At 41.9% G+C, this 22,579-nt stretch overlaps 2 protein-coding genes across 6 annotated transcripts in view; one reads left to right on the forward strand and one right to left on the reverse strand.

Moving 5' to 3' along the window:
* The window catches only part of radil (Ras association and DIL domains), a 30,389-nt gene extending 16,410 nt beyond the window's left edge, over positions 1-13,979 (forward strand). For 2 of the 4 annotated variants that reach the window (XM_005750199.2, XM_005750202.1), the window contains 11 exons: positions 87-241; positions 403-515; positions 708-824; positions 2,065-2,188; positions 5,324-5,496; positions 5,752-5,902; positions 7,898-8,124; positions 8,698-9,034; positions 9,918-10,057; positions 11,867-12,006; positions 12,255-13,979. In XM_005750199.2, the coding sequence (XP_005750256.1) occupies positions 87-241; positions 403-515; positions 708-824; positions 2,065-2,188; positions 5,324-5,496; positions 5,752-5,902; positions 7,898-8,124; positions 8,698-9,034; positions 9,918-10,057; positions 11,867-12,006; positions 12,255-12,354 (1,777 nt within the window). In that variant the 3' untranslated portion in view covers positions 12,355-13,979. The remainder of the gene's footprint in view (positions 1-86; positions 242-402; positions 516-707; positions 825-2,064; positions 2,189-5,323; positions 5,497-5,751; positions 5,903-7,897; positions 8,125-8,697; positions 9,035-9,917; positions 10,058-11,866; positions 12,007-12,254) is intronic. The other 2 variants (XM_005750201.1, XM_005750200.1) reach the window with 2 other exon arrangements.
* An 886-nt stretch (positions 13,980-14,865) lies between these two features.
* Positions 14,866-22,579, reverse strand: part of foxk1 (forkhead box K1) — a 23,052-nt gene continuing 15,338 nt past the window's right edge. Inside the window, exons 3-10 of one of the 2 annotated variants that reach the window (XM_005750203.2) lie at positions 19,450-19,648; positions 19,176-19,322; positions 18,866-19,059; positions 18,739-18,744; positions 18,438-18,610; positions 18,112-18,348; positions 17,383-17,556; positions 14,866-16,989 (exon numbers count right to left, since the gene is read on the reverse strand). In XM_005750203.2, coding sequence (XP_005750260.1) covers positions 16,757-16,989; positions 17,383-17,556; positions 18,112-18,348; positions 18,438-18,610; positions 18,739-18,744; positions 18,866-19,059; positions 19,176-19,322; positions 19,450-19,648 — 1,363 coding nt within the window. In that variant the 3' untranslated portion in view covers positions 14,866-16,756. The remainder of the gene's footprint in view (positions 16,990-17,382; positions 17,557-18,111; positions 18,349-18,437; positions 18,611-18,738; positions 18,745-18,865; positions 19,060-19,175; positions 19,323-19,449; positions 19,649-22,579) is intronic. The other variant, XM_005750204.2, reaches the window with a different exon arrangement.

Genomic DNA, 22,579 nt, shown 5'->3' on the forward strand with positions numbered 1-22,579 from the left:
TCACGTGTGAAAGCAGTTTATGTAGGAATGTGCATGGTGTCGAGAAGCCTACCTGACTGTGTGTAACTTGTCTCTGCACGTCCAAGTAGCCAGGACCCGGCCTCGCTGTCTCTGCTCAGCATCTCAGACCTGGTCCCAGACCTGCAGACCATTTTCTTCTGGATGTCCAACTCTATCGAGATCCTCTACTTCATACAGCAAAGAGCACCAGCATACACACACAGCATAGAGACACTGCAAGGTACGCACACACATACGCAAAGTCAGAATGATGAGTGTGGAAACAACTTGGAGTCATTACTCACACTGACATACAGTAGATACTGACACAGCTACAGCCCTCCCTCTCTCTCTCCCTGTATATATCTTAAATGTGACTCCGTCTCCATCATCTGTGTCTAGGGTCAAAGGAGTCGTTGCTATCAGCGACCATATCAGCCAATGAGGAGGCTATGACAATCTTGGAAGAAGTAATCATGTACACTTTCCAGCAGTGTGTCTACTATATCACCAAGGTAATCTGTCAACACAGCAGCGATGCTATCTTCTAAATGACTAAGAAGGTTTTTGTTGTGTTGTTTAAATTGCACCGGATGAATAATAACACACCTTCGTGGGCACAAAGAATGCCCGGATGGTGTGAACTATTCTGTAATTCCGATCACCTTCATCATAATGTATTTCTGTTTTCGTGTGTTTGTGTCCAGGCTCTTTATGTGGTGTTACCGGGTCTGTTGGACTGTAATCCATTTCCAGTCGACAGCTCTGAGCCCTGCTGGAAAGGAGGCGTGGGGTTTCCTGAACCTGTGCGAAGGGTCTTGCAGGTAGGGATGTGCATAGCTTTGTACAAGTTCGGGTTTTCAAGGTCATGAGAAGTTAATTTATTAAAACGTTAAGACACCAGTAATATCTTTGTTTTCAGAGTATTTGCACATATTAAAATTATTTTTATAAAAGATGCTTGTCATGCACATTTTAGGGCTACTACCCTGCTTGGATTGCCAACATATATACATTTAGAGGCATACAACTGAGGACAATGACAGAATTTTTAGTTTCGTGTCTCTACACCACCACAGTCTATTTTAAGTCAGGCAGTCAATATATGTGCAGACTTTCAGCTTTAATTCAGGGGTCGTAAATAGCATCCGGTCCAAAGCCAGAACTATTGCATTAAGTGTTCAGGAATTACAAACATTTTTATTCAAAAGTCTGGAAGTCTTGAACCCGTGGACATCATCACATGCTGCCTTTCCTCTCTCTGAGATGCTCTGCCAGGCCTTTCTGTCTTCCTCCATACTTTTCTCTTCTCATCATTCTTGTGCAAATAAATCTTGCAAATAAATCTGTCCAAAGAAGGATGTTATCAGGCAAAGGCTTTTTGGCTTTCCTTTTCTTGAGTGTAACCAGTAATTTTTACCTTGTAGTAATCGCTCTGTATTTCTATTCCTAAAGACAAATTTTGATGGTAGACCTTGACAATAATACACCTACCTCCTAGAGAGTGTTTCTGATTTGGTTGGATGTTGTGAAATTGTTTTTGTTAACCACGGAAAGAATTCTGTGATCATCCACTTTAATTGTCTTCAGTCATTTTCAGTTGGCCAAGTCATTCCTTCCTTTTAATAATTCCCCAGACTGTTGATTTTAACACTACCAAAGTTTTTGATATCTCTCTGAAAGGTTTATGTAGATTTATCAGGTTAAAGATGTCCTCCTTCTTTTGCATTAACAACTCTTTGTACCTCATATTAAAAAATGCAACTTCAACACATGGAATCGAAACTAGATCTTGAGAGAAGAGCCCTCACCTGGCCATAAAACTGTATAAAATGACTGTAACCCCTAAACAGATAAGGAAATACTTAATACTTATTTAACCCCTTCTGAAAGCCTACACAATCCTATAATGATTGTAGGATTTAAAATCTATTGTGGTAGATTTTATGCATCATTGTCCAAATACTTATGAACCTAACTGTAGCTGCTTAGGTATACTGACGTATAGGAATAGAAGCTACAGCAAAGACTATGAAATCTATGGGTGTGTATGTGTGTGTGCAGGTCTTTCAGAGTGCGCAGGAGCTTCTGCAAGGCTACCAGGTTCACCCAGAGATCCAGGCTCAAATGTTTGCTTACCTCTTCTTCTTCTCCAACGTGTCACTGTTTAACCAACTGATGGACAAAGGTATAGAAAAAGCATACACACACACACACTCTCTCTCTCTTGCATTTGCATTAGACCCTCCGGGTTCGTACAGTTGTGAAAGTATATGAGAGACACAGTGAACTAAACTGTGTCCTTGTGTCCTTGTCAGCATTTTGACAGGGGACTAACCCAGATTTGTCCTCAGTGCCCTTCTCCTATCTGCATTCTGTTTCCCCCTCCTCTTCCTCCTCCCCCACCTCCGTCTTGCCTTCCTTCTTTCCATCTGGCCATCAGGGGGTGAGACAAAGAAGAGTGGAGATGGGATTGGGTGGAGGCGAGAGAGAGCAGATAGAGCAGGGGAGGAGTGAAAAAGGGCGGAGTGAAGGGTAAAGGGCTGGAAGGTCGTTCAGTTGTTATGATGACTTTGCTAATAGGCTCTTACCTTTCTTTAAAAATAACAACAACAAAAACAGAAAAAAACAGTAATTTACTGCCAGCTGTGTCTGCATGTCAAGCCAGCTCCCCTCGCCCTCTCTTTATATCGTTTGTCTTACACACACGGACACATACACACACACTCAGATACATGCCATATGTCTTCATTAGCTCGTAGAGACAGGACAGATCACATGTCTGGCAAAGGCAGAAGGAGAAATACCTTTAATACATGCAGGGGCTACACCGTCCCCCATCTCATCTCCACCTCCCTCTCTGCCTTGCTGTCTGGTTTTCTCTCTGCCTCGCTCCCATTTTTGTCGCTCATTGATATTTCTCTGCTGATGGTGTCCATGGTAACAGAGAAGTGAGTTTGTAGCAGGTAACGCTGACGTTCGCACTGGGTGCTCCACAACCCACTCACACACACATGCACACTTGTTCACATTCAGCATTCAAAAACCCTACACTCACATTGCTCAATCATACAGCCGAGGAAAGATGAACGGAGTGGCGGAGATGTTCGTTGTGTTGTAGGGAAAACTTGCTAACAAATTATAATAAATGCTGTTTGGATGGTTTGATTTTGGGGTATACACGGCATTATCACACCTTTTGCCGAGAGGTTAAGAGATGTCTGGTCAGTTTGCGATGCCTCTCATATAGATTACTGTATGCCTAGACATAAGCCTATTACAGCGGAGGGTGTGTGCGTGCATCCAAAACATATGGCAGAAGTTATGTGTGTGTGCGCGCAGTCAGCAGATAATGCTGCCAGTTCATTGTCTGCCTGAAGCTTCCTGTCATGTGCTGCTTGTAGTGATTTTGGGGGGAGACGTTCAGTTTAGGACTGTGTGTCTGTGTGTGTCCTAAAAAAGGAATTTAGGAATCCAGATCATTCCCTTGACTTTAATGTCCTTAAAAGCAAAAGTTAGACATGTTTGGTAGAAACAGAGACTGTATATTAAGGATGGAAGTATCGGTGCTGTGGCTTTGAAGTGCTGTTTTAAAACTAGACTTGCTGTGATACTAGATGCCACGAGGGGGGATTTTACAGAGAAGGCAAAAGCACTGCACTCTTCTATAGCAGACACGCCCAAGCCACACTCTGCTTTATCTTTGATTGTACTCAACATCTACTGTAATGTACAAAATAAAGATCACTTTGTATTAAATAAGTAGCGATTGAGCCCATAAACTTATCAGGAAAGTGTTTACTCAGAAAAAGTGAGCCGAGGGTCATTTTACAGTACTTATTTTCACAACCAGACCAGTCTCCCCCTGGGATCTACACCCACCCAGGCATCCCGTGGCAGCTTTTTTATTGAATTGTGGACATTTCTGTTATAATTTTACTACATCAGTTTTCACAGCTGCCCACAGTTTGTTATCTAGCCTGTTTTAAACAGTTTTATATAGGAAGCGGACGGTTTCATTGAGACATTTCTATTCATGTATGGGTTCTGGGAAATATTAACTATTGCAGGTGCAACAGTTATTCAGTTCATCATTTCTGGTATTTGTAAGTAATGTGCCAAAAACTCTCTTACTTTTAGGTTTCATTTCTCTAATGTCAGATGCTTTAGGAAATTGTGCAGGGATTTTTAGACATTTGCCTGATTACAGGAATTTGTTTACCTGTCTGTTGGATGGATCACTATAGCTCACCTGGTTGAACAGATGACCCATGTACCGAAGGCCAGAGTCTTTGCTGAAGCGTCCGGGTTTCGAGCTTGCCTCAGACTGTTTTCTGGATGTCACCCCCACCCCCCACCGTACTTTCTGTCTGTTTTACACTCTCTTATCTAGAAAAACTGCCAATCTTTACAGTAAATGGATCGGATAAATGTCAGCCTTGGACAGTGGTGAATGGCATCTTACTTGTCTGTTGGCTCATATCAGCTATAATTGCCATTATTTAGTCAATATAGGCGTATAATGCTGATAATGGGTAATATTTGGCTGATAAAATTGTGATTGCCTTGTCATTGCAGAATTATTGCATTATATATTGCTGTGTATGTTTACTATATATAGAACTAGTATTTAGATTAATTATTGCTTGTTTTGACTTGCAGACTGCAGATTAAAAAGGAGATTTTAACCACATCTGATAGATGTTTTGCACATTTGCTCTGATTATGTAAAATGTAGGTATTAAAATATTTGCAGGCTCTGAAAAAATGACACCATTGGAGCGCAGTTATTTTTCATCGTTTCTACTGAGCCCCAACTCGAGCCTTAGCTCACTTTGAGGGGGTGGAGGGGTACATACCAGAAAGTATTAAATGCATTAAAGCTGCAGTGAGGTAATGAAACAATAGGAGCCCAGCTTCAAAGGTGCTAGACTTATAGTCATCGCCTGCTTAACTTGCCACAAAACTTCCTTTCAGTTCTTTGATGTGCGGGAGAGAAAAGGAAGGATTACACAAGCAGGAGCTCAGTCAGCTGAGCCCTTCTGCAGCGGTGCATTTGTATTCTGCGAGGAGTAGGCGGTTGCTGGCTGTTGCTATTGTTCCACCTACTGCAATCACAACCTAATTAAAAATTAATGTCTGTATTGCCGAACAGCACACATGCACGCAGACGTAAGATCTCAGAAGCACACATTCTGTATTTTACTCTGCCTTTCTCATGCGCACACCCTCGAATAAAAATCGACTGCAGTGTTTCTGATTAAATACTCAAAACGCTCCCTTCTGCTCGTGTGTGTGTGTGTATGTGTCTTTGTGCACGCAGGTCCGTCTCGGGGTTGGTTCCAGCGTTCCAAGATGCTGCAGATTCAGGCATGCTTGAGGATGGTCATGGAGTGGGCGAGCAGGTCCGGTCTGGGACATCTGGCTGAAAAATTCTTCACCAAACTCAACAGCACAGTGTCCATATTGGCCACACACCCCCAACAGCTCACTCAGGTAACACACAGGGAAATGTCTCTTTTGTTTGTGCTGGTATATGATGAGCCTCACATTGCTATAAGCAGTGGGGAGGGAATACGTGGGCGTAAGCAGAAAATCTTAAAATAAAAAATTAGTCTCAAGTTGTAAATGAAGTGATCGATCAGCTTGTGATGAGTGACATCCTACAAAACCCTGCTAATAAACTTGTGACTCCCCTGACATCCTCTCATCTCTTCAAGTCTGGGATTTATTTCTGCTCTTTGTTTGCAGTTGGGGTGGCGAGCGCTGTCCAGTGAGCACCCAACTCTGAAACCAGTCCAGCTCCACCGCATTCTCACTCAGTACCAGCTCACAGCAGAGATAGGCCCCGTTCCAACATGGCAACCCAGCAGCGAGGACGAGCCGTACATATACAGAACAGGTACGTTTGTGAGCTTGTGTGAATTTTTCCGGCCAGAGACGCTGACAACATTATGACAACACGAAGCCCTCGTGTTATGAGTTGGGATTATAGATACAATAAATACTGGTCTGAATCTCGTGAGTTGGCAGTTGGAGGCCTGTTACTGTCGTGCTAAAGGTCAATTGTGTAATGGTTTACAGGGGTTGTTGAGCAGCTTGTAGAATGAAGGAGAAGATCAAGCAAAAACAAATAAATCTGTTTTAAACCAGGACTGCTACTGATATTTGGTCGTTTAAAAATCTTATTTGTGGGCCGATATTTTTATTTCTTTCACACAAAATTTTTTTTTTATCTGTTTTATCTATTATTTATTAGTACACACTAACGTTACATGACAGTACAGTTTAAAAATGAAAAAATGATGGTTTTATTGACACGTTGTTGTTTATATGTTTACACTTGGGTCAGCTGGTTTGTGGCATTACCATCAGAGAAGTTGCAGAGTGCCCTCTGGTTGACAAACTAAGAAACATCAACACTCTTGATGTAATTGGGAGACTTTCCCTGTTGTCTCTTTCCTTGCTGTATTTTTCATTTATTGGTGCATATAGATGCTGATATCACTATATCAGGAAATAGCTGAAATTTTTTCTTACGTGTTTGACAAGCAGCTTTATAACTAAAGGAGCAGAAATTCTCAGACAGTACTGAATCACAGTGATTTAACACAATTACTCGTTGACTTTGAAAGCACCATGCACTTATTAAGCTGTCAAAACAACATTTTTAACATTATTTCCTCTGTAAGTGTGGATACTAGCTCTGCATGAGTTTTTATGCCAGATGACCTTCCTGATGCAACCCCAGAGATTTGTCTCTTTCTGGGATTGAACTAAAAAGCTTTCACTTGTTAGGTGAATGTGTAAATCAAAAAGAAAAATAGGTTGCCTGCTCCAGTTTAGCTCCAGTTTTCCCATTAACTGAGATGCAGGATGAAGGGTATCCAAAGCTATCCAAGACAAACTGATGTTCTTACGCTGTAGAAAAGGTCATGTGCAGGCGGCATCTCAACTTAAAGGCGTTTAGTCATAATCCTACAGGTGGTAGCTTTGTACCGCTGGCTCCTCAGCCAAACAGATGCACCAAACGTCCGAGTCTGAGGTATTTGACATCACATAATGAAGTAATAAAACTACCTTGGTCTAGCCTCATATTTACCTGTTAATGGGTGAACAATCTAACACTTTGTGAACTTTGGGCAACTTTGTTGAGTGAGGAGAGCAGAGGAAGGGAAAGATATGCACTGATTTGTTATAAAGAAGACATAATAGTTTTTGTGCCCAACAGTTGATTTGGTTCATCTGGACGTAGCGTTTCAGTGGGAGAAATGTTCCATCACTTCTTCAGTCTCAGCTGACTGCAGGTTTCCCCAATCTTATAAACAGTACATTTGCATAATGACTGAAACTGGCACCACTGAAAGAACAATGGACTGGGAGGTCAGTTCCTTGATCATTAATATGCAAATTCTCATGACCATTGATCAATTATTGACCATTGATCAATTATCTCATTATTTATAAGATTGGAGAAACCTGCAGTCAGCTGAGACTGAAGAAGTCACTTGGAAGAGTGATGAAACGTTTCTCCCACTGAAAACGCTACGTCCAGATGAACCGAATCAACTTTTGGGGATACCTGGATGATTGAGCACGCATCAAGACGAAATAGTTTTTGTGATTGTTGGAAGACAAAATTGTAATTAAAAAACAAGGATTATTGATGACCTACTCATACTTCAAAGCATTTTGAGGTTTCTTGAAACCAGGATCAGAACTGGTAGATAGAAGAGAGAGTGCTAGATACACGTTGCGTAAACTTGTGTGCATTCAATACAGTTAATGCTAACTAGCAGCTAGCGCTATTTATACTAATTGTGCATTGTGTATTGAATATGTAGTCCTTCAAGACAGCAACACAGATTTATGTTAACATCAGTGTTTGTGTTTGCAGTCGACCTCCTGGAGAGCTTTGAGAACCACCCTCCAATTGTGCTGCCCAGCTCGGGCTTCAGAGTGGACCTGGACAGCGAGTGTGTAGAAGACAGCATCTACAGACAGCTGCTCTACATCCGGCACTACCTGTGGGGGCTCCGCACCAAGACGCAAACACACACCAACACTCCCAGTGTGCAGACACACTCCAATGGAACCAACACAGCTGACTGGCCGGAAGTTCAGGTTCAGAAAGACAAACATACACACACTCAAGTGTGTACTTGAGTACACCTAGTAATCCAGGCCATGTGCCTCAGCAGCTGTGGCTGTTGAGGAGTTCCTCGTAATCCCATAAATGAAAGACAAAACCCTCTATTCCAGCCAACCCCCCCCCACACACACACACACGCACACGCGCACGCACACACACACACACACACACACACACACACAGAAACCTAGACATGGTTAAATCATGGTTAATCTGATTAGTCTTTAGGCTGTCTAATTAGTGGGAACGGCTGACTAGACCATAATCCCTAGTGTTACAGCACCCTCATATGTACACATACCCGCACACAGAAAAATATGCATTTAAAAGTATGCTCACTGGAACATTAATATGTGCAATGATAATGCATTCAAATTTTAATCATCTCAAGCTGATGGGTTTTCATGCAGGAGCAAAGCTTCAGCGATGCTCTAAATATTCTCGCAGGTGAAAGAAAAAAGGAATAATTGTTATTGCTATCATCTGCATCCTCACTTTAGATGTCAGATTATCCTCTAAAGTCTGTCTGTCCCATCTCAACACAGAGGGAGCTGCTACCTCCGAGCCACAGCAGTCCCCGTTCAGGGGGTCCAGGGGACGGCGGGCCAGGAGAGCCAGGAGAGGAGAGAGGACGGGACAGACCCTCAGGCCAGTCTCACACACACAGCCTCAGACGGAACGGCACTATTCACCACCCTCGAACTGCAAATCCAGACCCGTCCTGCCTCCTGACTCCTCCCAATACCCCCTTGTACCCTGAAGGAGGAGGCGGAGGAGGGCCTGTGCCGCTCATCGGCACCAACGTTCAGACCAACGGCTGCACCGGCAGGACTGTGGCTGAATGTAAAAAGACCAATGGACTCATCACCAACGGACTGGAGGGTAGGCCGCGTTATTTGCAGGAGGTGGACAAAATAGCAAAAACTAATGTGCAGATTAAATTTTTTTGATAAAAACACAAATAACAACAAGTACCAGCGTGTAATCAGACCCCCCCTTACCAAAAAAAGAACAAAGGCTTCACACAAGCTGATTTTTTTTGTACTGAATTGCATAATGTGCTTTATTATTATTTTTTATTATTTTGTCCACCCCAGATGTGCAAGTTTAAATCTTACAGTTAATTTTAGATAGTGAGCATGCATGTGTTTGAAAAAATCAGCAACATTTCAGATCTTCAGCAGTAGATACCTGCAGATATTGACAACCTCTGCTCTCATTTCTAAGTTTCAAATCCATCCATCTCACTGCGGCAAAAAACATTATTAATTAAGGTCACAGGAATCCAGAGTTTGCTTTGGCACTACACCCTCTGCAGAACAGAATTAATGAAGAAACAGCAGATTTACATTGATCAACCATGTTACGGTCAATACCATGTCACTCAGTGACGTGTGTGTGTGTGTGTGTGTGTGTGTATTGCGGGAGGATTTGTCACAAACACTTTATTAATGTGGCATGTTGTACATTTTATTACTGCTCAGTTTAAAACGCCTTTATAGCTGCACTGAAAGGGCATGACAAAAAATGCTGATTTAAAGTGTGTGCAACAGTAGATCCCCTTCACTGTGTAGTGAGTGTGACCTCTGCAGGCAGAAGCATGTGTGTGTGGTATAGCAGCTGCACCTTTGCACATGTCTGAATATCCGCGTGTTTCTTCTGCACAGCAAGTCTTGTGTTTTTTTCCTGTTTGTCCAACCCCATAGCGAGACCCTGTGTGTGTCTGTGTGTGTTTTGTGCCTTTGGGTGTCTGTGTCCTCTGCAGGGTGTATTAGTGGGTGTGAATTCCCTTTCCCTGTATCCTCCCCCGGCGTCCCCTCCCTTCCTGATGACTTGTGTGTGGTGTTTGTAGTGGAACTGGACAAGGGACCCTACGGACTGGGCATGGGACTCATAGACGGCCTGGTAAGTAGACAAACGCATTTTTCACAATATATCGAGTTTTAGCCACGTGCTTTAAAAATGCTGGGTCACTAACATATAGTATATAGTATAAAGATTAGATCTAAGTATATAGATTAGATTATAGATAGTTTATTCATTCCCGGGGGGAAATTCACAAATTTCAGCAGTATCCACATGCACATGCTAGACATACAATAAATACTGACACTAATAACTACTACTATTTACACATTTTAAAGTTACGTATTGCAAATAAATTAAAGTGCAAAGTAAATTAATACTTTGTATTCATATCCTTTATTTATTGTTTAAGAGCTACCTCCCTGAAAATGTCATTTTTACCCTCCTAGGACCTGCCGTGTGGACAACACATTTTGGGTTGTCTAGACCAAAATACCAAATTTTGCTCTACAAGGGCCTAATATGCACATTATACTGCCACTGTTCTCTGCCACTGTTAAAACGAATGTCCTCATATGTGGATCTCATTTTTCTTAGAAACAAAAATCAGGTATATTAAAAAAAATCAGGTAATTCTTTGTTTTTACATTCATCAGGTCCCAATCAGCCCAAATAGCAAAAAAAGAAATTTTTAAAGTTTTTAAACACTGTGGCTTTATTTTGAATGCTTACATTATTTTACTTTGTGCACAGAAACAAAATTATTTCACAAAAACCAAATACTACCAGGGTCAAAATTATTAGCCCATTAATTTTAACAGTCACTTGTGCATCTTTTTTGATGGATAACAGCCTGCAGTTGTTTTTGTAGTTTTCAACATGTCTCACACACGTCTCCTGAGCAATCCCAGCCCATTTTTCTTTGGCTAATATCTCAAGCTCCTCCAGATTTGATGGTTTTCAATTCACTCCTCAGATTTTCCATGACATTCAAGTCAGGGTTTTATGCATGCAAGTTAATAACCTTTACTTTGGTTTCTGGAGATTATCGATTATTGTTGTTTTATAAGATAAAATCACAACCTACACCCAGTTTTGCTGCTGACTGCTTAGGTTTTCTTTCACCTTTACACAGCTGCAGACACACTGAAGCATCCCCACAGCATGATACCTCCATCACTGTGTTTCACTGTTGGATAGTGTTCTTTAGCTTGCACTCTTCTCCATTCTTTCTCCAAACATGACCAGAATCTCTGAGGCCAAAGAGCTTTAGTTTTATAATTCTGGTATGCATCATTTTTCACCAGGTTGATCTTAGCATACAGTCTGGCTTGCAGGTGTCTCTTCTGCAGAAGTCGAGTTTTTCTTGGTCTTCAGCCTCACAGTCCAGTCCCGTGCAGGGCTCTAGGGATTGTCTTCTTTGAGACTACAATTCCCAACTTAGCTAAGTCATTCACTTGCGTCCTGGCAGTTGTTCTAGGGTCTTTAAACACATCTCTCACTAGTTTTCTTTCCAGAGCCTTGATGCTTTTTCAAGTGACAGCTCGCTAAAGTTATTATCTTGTGTGCAAATTGGAAGATAACACTCAGTTTTAACTTTATTTTACAAGCTTTGAGCATAATTCTGTTATTGTGTGCAAATAGAACTAAATGTTTTTCCTACCTATAGCAAAAGGTTGTTAACGTTAGTGTCTAGAAAAGGACCAGAAAACCAGACCAGACTAACTAGAAAAGGTTCAGTGGTAGAGGTAGTGGTGCTGCGTTTTGTATACTTCTAAATATCAGTTTAAATCAGCAGTTATCAGTAGTAGTGAGCTGTTATGCAGCTTTAATGGACACCTGCCTCTGGCCAAGTACTTTCCCTGGCTGTGGCATCAATCGATTTCCTTTGCTTTCTCCATCCTGCAGCACACTCCTCTCAACGCTCCAGGCATTTACATCCGGACTCTGATTCCCGATGGACCAGCCGCCTCTGATGGCAGACTGAGGATTGGAGACCGCATCCTGGCGGTGAACGGTACCAGTCTGATAGGAGCAGACTACCAGAGGTAAGGGAGAAGTTATAGTGGAGGCGTTAAACAGAGATAAATGATACCACTGAGTTATCACTGACTTCAATGACAATGAGCAAACTTTCCACATTGCTAACCACTGCTGTCAGCCTCTTAAGCCGATTGATTACTTTGATTGGTCGAAGCTCAGACAGTGATGCCATGTTATCCTCACGTTTCTGCTGAGCATCAGGTAACCAGACTCTGTCCTTCTCCCTCCGCTTCCTCCCGTTTGTGCCATACAGCGCGGTGGATTTGATTCGTCTGGGAGGGGGTCGACTGCGTTTCCTGGTAGCCAAGTCCGACCCAGAGGTCTCGGAGAAGATCAGCGCCTCCTCCTGCTGATTACCTCGGCCTCCCAGCTAAGACATGCACAACATGCTACACCGGACTGGAGATAGGAACTAACAAGGAATACAGATGTGTGCACTGACAAACGGGATACACACACCACTCTCAGCCAAAGGAGTACCTACGCCTCATGAAATATGAATGTGAAACCCAGCGTCTGCACGGCTCAAAGCCAAGCAGATTACACTCCACGACTCCACTGAACAGCTGCCGTACCTGCTTCCCTCACGCAGACTCCTGCTGGGTTTGTATAACAGACACAGTCTTAAACCCTCGGTGACTTCAAAGGAGTCCGCAGCGAGGAAAGTTGCCTAATTAATCAGCGTTTGAGGTGGGTTAGGTCTAACCAATCAGTATGCAGTGTGAGGCGGTTTAAAGCACAGCGGATTCTCATCAGTCAAGCCCAGAGGCACGTGTGACTTTTGCCAACAGTATTTTTGAGTCGTTTCTATTAAATTCCAGATGTAAATAGCACGCTGAGATGCCTACCCAGTTCTCTGAAACAGGTAGACACAAACTGAAGATGTACTTTAGAATTTTAGAAGTATTTGCAAACAAAGTGAGCCTCAGTGAACCTCTGAATGTTTTGTAAATCCATTTGTTGTAGCGAGCAGTATCAGCGTCTACTCCACAGACGCAAGTTTGTGAACGAGTGTTGACTTTTGCACTGAAGAGTGGAAGAAAACGACAGAGGCAGTGAACTGAAAAATCACGAGTAGTACAACCTCGCTCTCCCGTTCCACCTGTGACATCGTACCTGGACTTCACCTTCGCTGGGGGAGGGGGCACTTAGTTAATAACCACTCCATGAAGACCACATGCTCCACTCCAGACTCTCAGCTGCATCCTTGCTGTGCATTTAAACTGCAGCATAAACAGCTGTTTGTAAATATTCAACATTGTCTCACACATATTATTTTGATCTTCAGAAGATGAAGTCGCCTTTGGGAACGACTTGTGTTGTTGTGGGTTTTTTGTTTTTCCTGAAATATATTTGAGACACTAAAGCCTACAGATGGAGAAAAGGGAAAGTGCAGTCATTGGTTGTAAACTTTTTTTTTGTATGTCATGGTTTGCTCAACAACATTACAAGAAAAGTGGTAGCCACCCATGCTGTTTGTGCTGGTTTTAAGTTAAAATATTGGGCTTGGATAGCTGCCTGGAATCAGATATAATTCTCTTTATTCTAATTATGCTTTGAATAAAACAAATTTAGCAGCAGCAGCAATTTTACTAGACAAAACATCCCAGCTGCCGTGGTCGAATAGTACAACATAAAGTACCTCCTGCCCCCGATCACTTTACCTTGATAGAAAAGATCAGAAGGTGAGGACGAGATGAAGAGAAGCCTGGAGCTCAGAGAGAGCTCGACTGCACTTATAAGAAACCTTTTAATGTGAAGGTGGATGTAAGCCTAGCTCTGCTGTGTAAAAACTACAAAGTCCTGAAGATGGACTACAAAAAGCACCCATGTGTCAGGTTGTTCCATGCATTTGGTGGAAAAAATGAAGTGAAATTACATTTTTGACAAATTCGGATTCAACCTGCAAAACATCGTCCTTCACCTCTTGAAGCCTGAACCATGAAGTACCTGATCGAAAGATGTTTCTTTTTTTAAACCGAAGCTACAGGAGAAAAAAAAGATAAATTTGGATAGTGTTAATTTGTATTGTTTTTGCTACATTTGCCATTTTATGTGATTTATTAGTAGTTTTTTTTTTGAAAAATACAAAATAAAAATCAAACTGATGAGTGTATATGATACACTTGGCATTGTGGGGTTAAGAAGCAGCTTATCACAGCGGCGTGATGTTCAAAGTTCAGCCGTGCCAGTTACGGTATCACAGTGTCTCTGTCAGTTATGAGACTGCATCATTACATTTCCTTTCTCCTCCTAAAGGAGGCATGAAAACACCTTTGCTTTATAATGTAGAGCCATGCTGACACGTCCAGATCCCGTCACTCACTCCAAATCCTTCCTCAGCAAATCCAAGTGTTGGACCACAGCATCAGCCAGTGCTACAAGGGTCACCTGACTGACCATAACCACCAATCACAGCAGGGCATCCATATCTAGCTTTACCTTACCATCTGATAATGTTTTCTAGAGTTGTAACTGGCTGGTTATTTGCACTGTGGATTTTTTTTCAGCAAAGTGTGAAACTCTGCATGAGATATTTGCCAGTTTTACTTAAACCATAGTTTTGCTGATCATTTCTGCAGTTTGAAACTTGTTGGGTGTTTTCATTGTTTTTTCCCCAGTTTTGTTTCTTCTTCTTTTTTGCAGTAACAGTTTCCTTTTGTGCGTTTCAGGGTTTGTATGGCATTGATCTCATGCATGTTGACCCTCTTTTGGTCATTATTTATACTGTTGACAATGACTTCAGAATAAAGATTGTTGGATACTCGAGTTTTGAATGGAACAACACCACAACACAGACTTCAAATTCATTCTTACACCCGACGGCAGACACTGTCGCACAGAAGAGCGATGACAACACAACATTTAAGTCAATGAGGAACTTTAATTTGTGCTACACATTTGAACAAATCACAAAAACAGGAACATTTAAAAATACATATACTTTTCTATTTCCAGAATGTTTACGTATTGATGACTGCTGTTTTTTTTATACATATAGCAAAATATTTTTTCTCTCTTTCCAAAATAAGAAAAAATACCTTTGAAGAACTTTGTCATTTAGCAGATAGAGCAGCATACAATCATTACGCAACTTTTTTAAAAAATGTATTAATTTTTTTCTAATAATGTGCAACAACAATTACTGAATGCCTGATTCCCAGCTATAAACGAGGCCTGTGTGAGGGAATTTGAGTGGAGAAAAAAAATCTAAAGAGAGTGAGAATGTGAGGATTGAGCAAAGAGTGGAGGAGAGGGAAGTGTTATAGAAAAATCTAATTGTGGCAGGAATCGCCGACAGCTTGACTCCTCTTTGGAGGCTGCGAAGATGAGAGAGTGCTTGGTGAGGAGAGGTAGACTGGGCAAAAGAAGAAGAACAAAACTGTAAAATGAATTTAAGGAAACAAGAAAAAGCAACAGTGTGTGAGCCGAGAACAGTAGGTGGCAGAAGTACCAAACAGAGTGGAAAAAAAAAGAACTGTTGAAATTTGTGGTCATGTGTTGGTCCCGCCCTTCCCCTGACAAAAACCCCCCAAAAAACCTGAAACGAATCTACCAATGCAGCGCAACTGTCACCGCTGTAGTGTCGCCGATCGTCAGCTGTTAAAGCACTAAGTTACTCTAAAACAGTAAAGCCGTCTAAAGGTTAAAATAAAAGAACAAAAATGTAGAAATATTTAAGGCTTTTAAAGGATTATTACAATAATGCTTCTCTGTGCTAAGACGATCCAAAAAAAAAGTACGCCCAGGCTGCTCCGTTTGCTTTTTTTTTACCGCTACTGAAACAAAAAAATTAAAAACAATCAGTTTGTCTACATTAGGTTAGCTCCACTTCAATCAACTCCATATAGTTGCCCGGTTCGCTCCTTCTCTCCCGTCCAGATGCTGCGATCTTCCTCAATCAGAGAAGCCTCGCGCCGATAAACCGCACTGGACTGAAGTGAAGCAAAAACTGCAAACTGCTGGTTTGTCATAACCTGAATTTCCTCGTATCTGTTCTCCAAAAACAACATACCTTTCTCTTTTTTTGCTTTTTGTTTGTTTTTGTTTTTCTTTAAAGCGAAGGCAAGAAGAGAGACGTCTCACATTCTGCTCTTTAAAATGAACGTCTGCCTTTTCTCGTCTGAGACCGCTCGTTTGATGCCTTCTGTCTCGCTTTATCCTTGGAGAAGAGCCTCATGAAGAGTACAATCATATTCTTAAGTCTCCTGGGCCTTAACAACCTAGTGTGGGTGTATGCAGCTGAGTCCTCTCTAGCCTTCTGCCCACAACTGTACGAAACGACGCGATTCGTCGACTCTTAATGCTGACGGCCCTTTCTGTGGTCGCGGGGCCGTTCGGATCTCACGTTCCCTGGTTTTACGTCAGGCAGCGACTCTAATGAGAAGCGCAGGAGAGGTGAGTTCTTTGGCCTGAGAGTGATAAGTAATGTATCTGCGATAATATCCAACATTCACGTAGTAAGAGTAGTGCTGAAATGATTTTATTATAATTAATAACCTTAAATCTGTGTATTGTCAGTGAATGATGGATTACATTTTTAAAAATTGTAATTCTAAAACTTCTTTTTTAAAATTTCAGCACAAATTCCAAAGGTTTCCTCTACTTTTGACCGAAGTGTGTGTTCTTATGAATTAATTCCCTTCTGAGAGACCGCCTGTCGGCCACAGTCGTATCAAATAAGTATAAAAGGCGACGCGTTAAGGGGGCGATAGAGAGGCTGTCCACTGGGTATCTGGTGCGAGGCCCTGAGTTTTACTGCCTAGCGTCATGGGTTTGCGATGCCATGGCAACAATGACAGGCTGCTGACCGAGTGTGGCTTGATGCTGAGCAGATTCGGGGCCGCCATCGTCCTCCATCTTTGGCCGCTTGGCCTGGGGCTCGCCTGGTTGTCCAGCTAAAGTTTCTGCACTGGGCTGTCTGCTCACCAACACCGGAGGGGAGCTAGAGGCCTGAGCAGCCAAAATCTGCAGAGGACTACTCAGACCTGAACAGGACAAAACACGAAACAAGAAAATAAGCAAAGGATCGTTTTGTGCATTTGTGAAATGGTAAATGAACTGGTTTCTACTCTAGCTGAGCACTCAAAACACGTTTTACTGGTCATGTCACACAGAACTTTCTAGCCCAAGTGCCTTATCTAACATGTGCATGCATATTAGATAAGGTGGTGAGCGGTTCAATATCTTGCTTTAAGACACTTCAACATGTATGCTGGAAAAGCCGGGGATCAAACTACTGACTGCTGATTAGTAGATGACCCGCACTGAGCCTCAAACCCCCAGCTGTGTGCTGTAAAGAGGTCGGCCTTTTTCTTGAATATAATGAAACCTTATTGTGTTTAAAGGACAAAAAATACCATCCAAAAAAAGAATCTTACCAGATGCATTAGCAAGGCTGGTTGCTGTGACAACAGCAGCAGTGGTGTGTTTGCCATTCTGGGTAATGGGGCGAACGGGAAGTTGATGTAAACCTGGGGTCAGATTACGTGCTTCCCCGGCCTGCACCGCACTCTCCACAGTCTGGATCACTCGCTCTCTGGTCAGCTGGGCTTCTGAGGACAAAGCGTACGATTCAAACATGGGAACCCGTCAACAATCCAGCCAGATTTTGCAGTAATCAAACATTTGTCAGAATTTAGCATAATTTCCTAAATATCAGTTCACAGTATGCACCAGTTGGATGCTGTCCTGAAAATGCAGATCTTAAAAACATGACATAATGAGCAACAAAACACAATTTCACATGGATTTACACCAAACAAACCTCATCTCTTCAGGGAGAGTGATAAACGTGTCTGATTCTACAGCAAATGGAAATTAAGGTCGCGAAACTCAGAGATTTGGCTACTGTCAGCTATACGCGCTACAAGAAATATCTTGCGTTGCTGATTTGTGCAGTGAAGCTGAACAGTAAAGGTGTGACTGAGGAATAGCCCAGTATTCCCAGCACTGGACGGTAAAAACAAGGGGGCGTTAAGGATGTGAACAAGGCCACAACAGCTTTAAAGACTCGAATACACTTTCCTGTGTATCACATTACAAAGGATTGCATCACGCAGAAAAAGCATTTCAAAAATAGATTCTCCCCCCCCCCCAAACGGCCGTACCTCTGAGATCACTGTTGCCCTCTACTCCTCCAACAGCGCTGTACCCATTTGGAGGAACGCTGGTAACCACCCGCACCATGGTGACAGAGGGCTGAGAGGAGCTTTGGAACACATGGATGGGCTGGACTTGGCCACCGCCACCTGGAAGCAAAGCAAGGGCTTTCCCCGAGCCCGAGGACAGCGCTGTAGGGTGATGGGGAGTGGCCATGATGACAGGCTGAGCACTGACTGGGGAGCCTATGCAGAGGCAGACACAATTTACTTGATGCGTTTTAGCAAGCTTGTCATCTGCGGATCTTTGAAAGAGATTTTGTTTGCACGCTTACCTGGGGCGCTCTGAGAATACCTGTACTCAGGTACAGATGCCAGTTTGTTAGCCAGCTGTTCGTGGTGGTCGTGGGGGATAGGCGAGCCCTCCCTGCTCAGACACTCGGGAGTCTGCAGCCCGCTTGAAGGAGGAGAAAGAAGCCCCTGGTGGGTCGGGGATGCTGGAGCACTCCTAAATAACAAAATACAGAAAAAGCAGAGAAATCAAATAACTAACCAACAGACTTTTAGTAAGACATGCAGAGCTCCTCACTGTCAGCACCCTCTACTCATTCAGGCAAACCTCAGAACCACACTTACTTTGTTCTGTCCAATCAAATGATCGCAAGGAGCAGAAGCAGAGAGAAGGGAGAGAGGGTTAACTGAATCATTGTGCGTGTCTGTGTGTGCAACTTGAAGGTCACGGATGACCCACTGCAAAGCCCACCTTGATGACAGGGGTCCAAACGGGGTCCTAAAGCAGGCCACCCCTCTTTGCCGTCTCTTCCTGAAGGCCTGCTCCACCAGCTTGGCCTCGGAGGCAGAATCCAGACGCCAAAAGCTTCCTTTCCCCGGCTCGTCCTGAGAGCGGGCCACTTTCAAGAAGTAGCGGTTCAGAGACAGATTGTGTCTGATTGAGTTCTTGAAAAAGGAAAAACGTTTTGTCACTGGAAACAGAAGCATCAGTTTGAAAGAAGAGAAAGTTTCTTCCCAGCTTACTCGGGTAAAAGTTGTATTTCTAGACAAGACTACTGTACCTGCCAGCCCTTGTCTGCAGTGCGGTAGTAGGGGTAGTGTTTGGTGATGTATGCGTAGATGCCACTGAGAGTCAGCTGCTTGTCTTGGGCCGAGGAGATGGCCTGGACAATCAGCTGTGCATAGGAATAAGGTGGCTTGGACTCATCCTGGCCCAAAAAAAAAGATAGACACGAGTCTAAATAAACACGCATTCATAATGACACACTCAGCTTTTTTTCTAAGGTTAAACATTAACAGTCGATTTCTTAGAAGCAATCAGGCCTGGATGTTTACCCGGGGACTGTCACCACCAGCTGACTCCGCTCGCTGCTCACTCCCCCCACTTCTCTGCTCAGCAATACTTCGCCTCTGCTCAGAAACAGCCTTGGCAGCATATTCGGCTGCTAACTGGAGGTCGGAGGTGATGTTGCGTCCGTAGCGATACCCCGATGACCCCGCCCCGCGCGGACTAGCTGGACAAGAGTTGGGAACACTGGGAAAGAGAGAGAAATAGAGGAAAGGGTTACCACTATGGTTTATGGCTACATGAAAAATGACCCACATAAGATGAGAGGCTTAATCTTGCAGTCAGTACAATACTTGTTTCACAGGCTTACAGTCACATTAACAACTGTAACTCAGCACACAGACAAGACAAGCCAGATTTTACCTGATAATTACATTAACTTCTCCAAGAACACGGGATTACAAAGGGATTACTATTGCAAAAAGGTAATTAGATTGCTGTTACTTTCCCGTAAGCATGCTGCATTACTAAACCGTGATTTTGTTTGTGAGAGTGTCTCATGACTATGACGTGCGAGCGTGCGACGTCCGTGGTAGCAACAGATGTGTGTAGATCAACAGTGGATAATATGGAGTGCAGGAGAGAGTACAACCGTGCAGCGTAACTCTGCGTGGGAAGAAAACTTCTTTCTAACGTGAAAAATTAAACTTAAAATCTAAGCAAGCACCAAGGACGCTGCCACGGGAATGTGAAATTCACAGAGAAACCCCGCATCTTCCCACTGACATGGCCACTGTGGCACCGGGCAAACCTCCACCTGCCCCACTCCTGCTAAACAGGTGAAAATTGATTAAAGAGCAACAGGACTTAGTGCTGCTGAATCTCTGATTTAGTTAAATGTTTGCTGTGTTTTACTTGCATCTATTTAAAAGAATGAGTGAAAACACAACATTTTATTTTATTTTATTTTATATGATGGAATATGCAGAAAATAGGTTTAAAAATTTTAAACAAATTTCTTGCATATAATTACATTTTTGCTTGATGTAATGTGCATAAAGTTAAAAGATTAAAACTGATTAAACGAATTTTTAAAAGAGACTTTTTCATTTGATTCAATTTTATATAATGGATTATTCAGAAAAAACTGAACTGGGCTGAAAGGTCTACAGTTTTATTACCTGTTCGGGTTGTGTATCATGTTTTTAAAAGTAAAAAAGTGACAAATGATCTACATGTACTGGTCTTGTCCCAGTCTTGTTCAGTTCTAGACAGAGGTTTTCCATGTCCAGGATTATCAGTGTGATGAGGCCCCTTTCTTGCTCTGTTTGGCATCAGTGGGAATGAGGTGCTTCTACTGGCCTCTAAAAGACAGGCGCTATCATTCTGTTCCCTGTTGGCCCCTCCCACTCAAAAACAGTGGTTATACGACCTCATGTCATGTCTAAAACTGGAAAAAATAAGACATTCACTCCAAAATTCTTTCAATTTTTTTTTTCATTTTTCAAATTTCAAAGCATTTCAAAATCTATAAGAATTTTTCAGGTGCATTCACTTTTGTCTGTGTGCAACTCCCTCATGTCAGGTGTGGAAATACAGTGTACAGGTCTAGGGCAGTGACCTGGGTGGGAATGAATGGGATTATTTTGCAGGGACTATTATATCCGGGGAAATATTTTATTTATATATTTTTTTCTTTATTTCACCTCCCCCACTTTTTTCTTTTTAAACATTTTACAGCCTCAAGTGTTAATGACCCCAAATGTAAAAATCATCTGTAATCCTTCTCTTCTCCTTTTGTTTATATGTATAAAGGAAAAACTGTTAAAAAAAAAAACAATGTCGTTTTATTACAAGTAACTGCGTAATAAAGTAACTAATTACTTTTGAAAATAAGTAATCAGTAAAGTAATGGGATTGCTTTCTTGGAGAAGTAATCAGTAATTAGTAACTAATTACTATTTTCAAGTAACTTGACCAACACTGGTGTCAAGCTCATACACCGGTCATTTCCAGCAGGTGTGTGTGTGTAGACAGCAAAAACCTGACAGTTCAGTCATTTCAAGATTTTATTAGTAAATCCTTAAAACCATAATTATGTCAGAGTGCAAAATGAAGACTACACGATGTAATAGTGAGGAGTAACTAAACTGTACAGCGTGAAGGCCTGTTGAAGCATTTCTAATCTTCATTTATATTTTGCATTTAACATTTGTAAGATAAGCATTTTTAAATTTTGTTCGTTATTTACCATTTCTATGAAATTTGAATAGGACTGGAAAAACACAGAAGAATAAGAATCCACACCTCAGAGTAAAGCAAAACACACAAAAGAGAGACGTGAACTAACTGTCATGAAATGATGTCCTTGGCCACTTCATGTGGTTCCCAGTAAAACTTAAAGCAACTGTTTCATTGTCAACCCTCGCCTCAAATGATTTACAAATGTAGTGTTTACAAAATTAATTATTAATATATTATTAATTAAATTAAAGTCCAGTAATAGTTATTTTCCTATATATCCATACTGACATTTATAATGGCTAATAAACAGAAATGAAAAAGTAAAGAGGAGATGGAAGAAATACCCTTCGAGCATGTTACAGCGCTGATGTGGTCCAGTTTTTAAACCAGAGGGCAACGTGTTTGGAAAAGCTGCAAACAACCAGCTCATTCGGGCGCAAAAAAATAATCTACTCTTTGTTGTGACAATGAAACAAGTTTATTTTTCAAGTCATGTAAATATATGTGTTAGTAAAGACTAAATAATTACACATGACAAATGTTAAGAAAATAAGATTAAATGTCATGTGTCAGAAAGAAAGAAAAAATATTGGCCAATATATCAGATTTCTTAAATCACCAAATACTGGTATCAGTATCAGCCTTCAGATCTTATACTGGTTGAGTCATAAAAGGCTTTGCCTTACACACAAGAACTAGATCTGAAAAAGGAAAAAAACAAAACAGAAACACACAACAATGACCATAAATACATTAATTATTAACTCGGCTTTATCTGCTGCTGTTGTGAAAGAGAGACAGAGAGCACAAGGAAATCCCAGCAACTTCTCATACAGTACACACCTGCTTCTGTTAGTAAAGTAAACAATGGTTTCTGGGAGAGTCAGTAAGCTTTGATTTGCCTCTAGCAACAAAGAGCCACGGATACAGACG

This window comes from Pundamilia nyererei, unplaced genomic scaffold (assembly GCF_000239375.1).
Source record: "Pundamilia nyererei isolate P.nyererei 1_Seehausen unplaced genomic scaffold, PunNye1.0 scaffold00265, whole genome shotgun sequence".
NCBI classification, from domain to species: domain Eukaryota; kingdom Metazoa; phylum Chordata; class Actinopteri; order Cichliformes; family Cichlidae; genus Pundamilia; species Pundamilia nyererei.